Raw genomic sequence first — 4084 nt, 5'->3', positions numbered from 1 at the left:
TAGAACTTCCCCGCCCCACAAGTTGGCTCACCAAGGAAAGGGCCCAGAGGGTGTATCCCCACACTGTGTTGTCCTGAAACATAGGTATTTTGTCTCTGTTCATAGGAGGGCAACCCCGTCTGTTGTCATGCTCCTTGATTGACCTCCAAGTGGTGTTGATTGTTTGCAATTGTCTCTGATGGTTTTCTATTGATCATCTTGGGAAGGAGCATGGCTGGAGAACTGATGCTGGCATTACACCCCCAGCTGACCAGGGCGGGTGACGAGGGGGCGAATTCTATGAGCTTACGCTGTACAGTTATCTGTGCAGGGTAAGATGGTAACATTTTGGGTTTATACTCCAGTGGGTGGTAAGAATCTGGGAAGCTGGTGGTTAATTTGGTGGCAGCCTCTCTTTTGTTGGTTCACATGCAGTGGCTGGTTAGAGAGCCTGCATGTCACTGCAGCTGGGTGTGCATCCTGATCTGTGTGTATCCTGGTGTAATGGTAAGACTGGGAGCAGGTCTGCAGTTTTTGACGGCAGCACAGTGTGAGAGGGAGCGCAGGCTGGTGGGTCAGGGGGCTCAATGAAACCCCAGTTCCAGGTGGCACCCCTGGGGAACCCGTTACACTGTCAACAAATGCACTCCAGGGCTAGCTGACCCTTGAGTTCTCACTGATTGTTTCTTTTGCTGTTAGTTATTGGAAACTGAACAGAAGAACCAAGCAATGGTAAATGATGCCAGCTGACAATCACACCTTTTTTGCCCCTGTGACCTACATCCTGACCGGCATCCCGGGTACGGAGGAGTCTCATGTCTGGATCGCCATCCCCTTCTGTCTGATGTACGTTTCAACACTTTATGGGAACTCTCTCCTACTATTCATCATACTAACAGAACGAAGCCTCCATGAGCCCATGTATCTTTTCCTGTCCATGCTGGCCACTACTGATCTGCTGTTATCTACCACCACAGTACCCAAGATGCTGGCTGTATTCTGGTTTAGAGCTGGGGAAATTTCTTTTGCTGCCTGCCTGACCCAGATGTTCTTCATCCATGCCAGTTTTATTGCTGAGTCGGCCATCCTGCTGGCCATGGCGTTTGATCGGTACGTTGCCATCTGCGACCCCCTGAGATACACCACCGTGCTAACCAAGTCTGTGATCGGGAAGATGGGGCTGGCAATTGTCACAAGAAGTTTCTGTATCATTTTCCCTCTCATCTTTCTTGTGAAGCAGCTGAAGTTCTGCAGATCCAACCTCCTGCCTAACAACTATTGCGACTACATGGACGTAGCCCGGCTGGCCTGTGATGACATCACAGTCAACATCTGGTATGGCGTAGCCGTGGCTATTTTAGCAATCGGTTTGGATGCTGTGCTCATTGCTTTGTCTTATGGGTTGATCCTCAGGGCCGTCTTCCAGCTCCCCTCCAAGGACGCCCGGCTCAAGGCTCTCCGCACCTGCGGCTCCCATGTCTGTGTCATACTCATGTTCTACATGCCATCCTTTTTCTCCTTTTTTGCATACCGGTTTGGGCACATCATCCCAGGTTATATTCTCATCCTACTGGCCAATCTCTATGTGCTCGTTCCCCCCATGTTAAACCCCATCGTTTATGCGGTGACAACAAAAGAGATCCTGAAACGGGTGATCAATTTATTTTATCGATGCTGCAGCAGAAGCTTCTTGCTGAGCTCAAGGAGGCAACAGAAAATGCTTTGGGACTTGGAAATTAAAGCCAGGTTTTCATTGGAACTGTAGGGGAGTATTTACTATGTACTTACACTGTGTAAGCTCCAAAGCTGGTCTCTCTCGTCAACAGGAGTTGGGTCCAATGAAAGCTATTCCCTCCTCACATTGTCTCTCTAATATCCTGGGACCGACATGGCTACAACAACACAGCTCCCTTCCACAAAAGGCAGCCAGACAGAATGAGTCTCTGCTCTAAGATGAAGGGAAACAACAAACCAAGAAAGCACAAAGGTAAAATCTGCTTGTGAGAGAGCACGGTGTGTGCATCTCCTCCGTGACAAGCTGCATCTGAGCTGCACTCTTAGTGGCAACAGAAAGCAGCAGCCAAGGGGGCCATACCCTGGGACAGTGGGAAGTGCCCTGGACTGCACATTGGGAGACAGGGTCTCTAGTCTTGGTTCTCCCTCCAACCTGCTGTGTCACCTTGGGAGAGTTTCTTTCCTCCTCGGTTTCCTCATTGGCAAAGTGAGCACACCTTGGGGCCTGCATGGAAGTCAGGAGCAAGTCTCCTCTACTCAGGGAGACAGCGCAGTGATTACATGGGCCTCCTGCACACAGCCCAGAACCCGAGCAGGGGTGGCTTTGACTGTGCCATCATGGGCCTCCTTGACCTGGAGATCCGCCCCAAGAGACATGGCAAGGGCACCACACACCCCACCCCACAGCAAACATGGTGATTCATAATGTTTAAGGCCATAAGGATCCACAGTCTGACCACCTGTATAACACAGGCCCTATAATGAAACCCAGTCACCCATTTATTGAACCCAATAGCTTGGTTTTCGTTACAGCACCTTCCACAAAGATATGTGAGCTCCTAAATCCTTCTCAGGGTCACTGCTTTTTATCCACCTTACAGTCCATTCATCCAATCCATATTTCTCTATCTTGGTGGCAAGAATACTGTGGGAGACCATGTCAAAAGCTTTCAAAAGTCAAGATATACCTCCACTGCTTTCCCCATATGCACAGAGCCACTTATCTCATCATAAAAGGCAATCAGGTTGGTGAGGCATGACTTGCCCTTGATGAATCCATGTTGACTGTTCCTGATCACCTTCCTCTCCTCCAAGTGCTTCAGCATGGATTCCTTGAGGATCTGCTCCGTGATTTTGCTGGGGACTGAGGTGAGTCTGATCGGTCTGTAGTTCCCCACATTCTCTTTCTTCCATTTTTTGAAGATGGGCACTATATTTGCCTTTTTCTAATCGTCCGTGACCTCCCCCGAACTCCAGAAATTTTCAAAGATAATGGGCAATGGCTCTGCAATCACATTAGCCAACTCCCTCAGCACCCTTGGATGCATTAGATCTGGACCCATGGACTTGTGTATGTCCAGCTTTTCTAAATAGACCTCAACCTCTTCTTTCAGCACAGAGGGCTGGTCACCTCCTCCCCATGCTGTGTTGCCCAGTGCAGCAGTCTGGGAGCTGACTTTGTCTGTGAAGACCACGACGAAAAAAGCACTGAGTTCTTCAGCTTTTTCCATATCCTCTGTCACTATGCTGCCTCCTCATTCAGTCTCCCTGACCGTCTTGGTTAACAGCTATTGATGGATTTATCCTCCCATGGACTTATCTATTTCTTTTTTGATCCCAGTTATACATGTCTTGTTCTTTTTTGAATGCAGTTGTACTTTTGGCCATCACTACATCCCCTTGCAATGAGTTCCACAGGTTACATCTGCGTTGCATGTATAAATACATCCTCTTCTTTGTCTTAAATCTGCTGCCTATTAATTTCATCGGGTAACCTCTGGTTTTTGTATATTGTGAGAAAGTAAATAACATTTCTCTATTCACTTTCTCCACACCAGTCATGATTTTATAGACCTCTGTCATATCCCCCCCGCAGAGGTCTTTTTTCTAAGCTGAACAGCCCAAGTCTTTTTAGGCCCGGTGGAAACACCCAAGGTGAGGAAGGAGTTTGTGGGGAAGCCAGAGGGCCCTGCACCCAACTCCGCAGTCAGCTGTGACTCTCAGCCAGTGTGGAAAACAGAAGGTTTATTTGTCGAAGGAACAGAGTGTAGACTTTGTTAGCCCAAAGTCCGTGACTTTCAGCAAATCCATCTGGGGGGACTGGGCAGGACACCCCAGACTTCCATCTCCCGAGTCCCCCACAGCAGACTGCCCAGCTTCCAGCGGCCTGACCTCCGACATGCACATTGCTCCTCCTCCTGGTCTGTGTCTCCCTTCCCAAACAAAGTGTCACCTGGTCGCATCCCCCTCCTGGCTTTCAGGTGATGAAAGGCACGGGCCATTCCTTACATGCAGGCAGCTGGAACCACCTCACCTGGCCCCAAGGGCCTCAGTAATAGTCACACACCCTTATTCCCACCACCTAGTCATT

General features: G+C 49.3%; 1 protein-coding gene across 1 annotated transcript; it reads left to right on the top strand.

Annotated features, from left to right (window-relative positions):
• Positions 1-715: 715 nt before the first annotated feature.
• On the top strand, positions 716-1744 carry LOC119565220 (olfactory receptor 52B2-like). The gene has a single exon (XM_037889701.1). It carries the CDS (start codon positions 716-718, stop codon positions 1742-1744), a length of 1029 nt encoding a protein of 342 aa, XP_037745629.1.
• The last annotated feature ends 2340 nt before the right edge of the window (positions 1745-4084 follow it).

The sequence above is a fragment of the Chelonia mydas genome, chromosome 1 (genome assembly GCF_015237465.2).
Source record: "Chelonia mydas isolate rCheMyd1 chromosome 1, rCheMyd1.pri.v2, whole genome shotgun sequence".
Classification (NCBI taxonomy): Eukaryota; Metazoa; Chordata; order Testudines; family Cheloniidae; genus Chelonia; species Chelonia mydas.
Note: the sequence above shows the minus strand (reverse complement) of the source record. Positions and strands in the feature narration are given on the sequence as shown.

Coding starts and splice junctions, on each gene's coding strand:
- LOC119565220 (XM_037889701.1), top strand. CDS start 716: ATGATGCCAGCTGACAATCACACCTTTTTTGCCCCTGTGACCTACATC.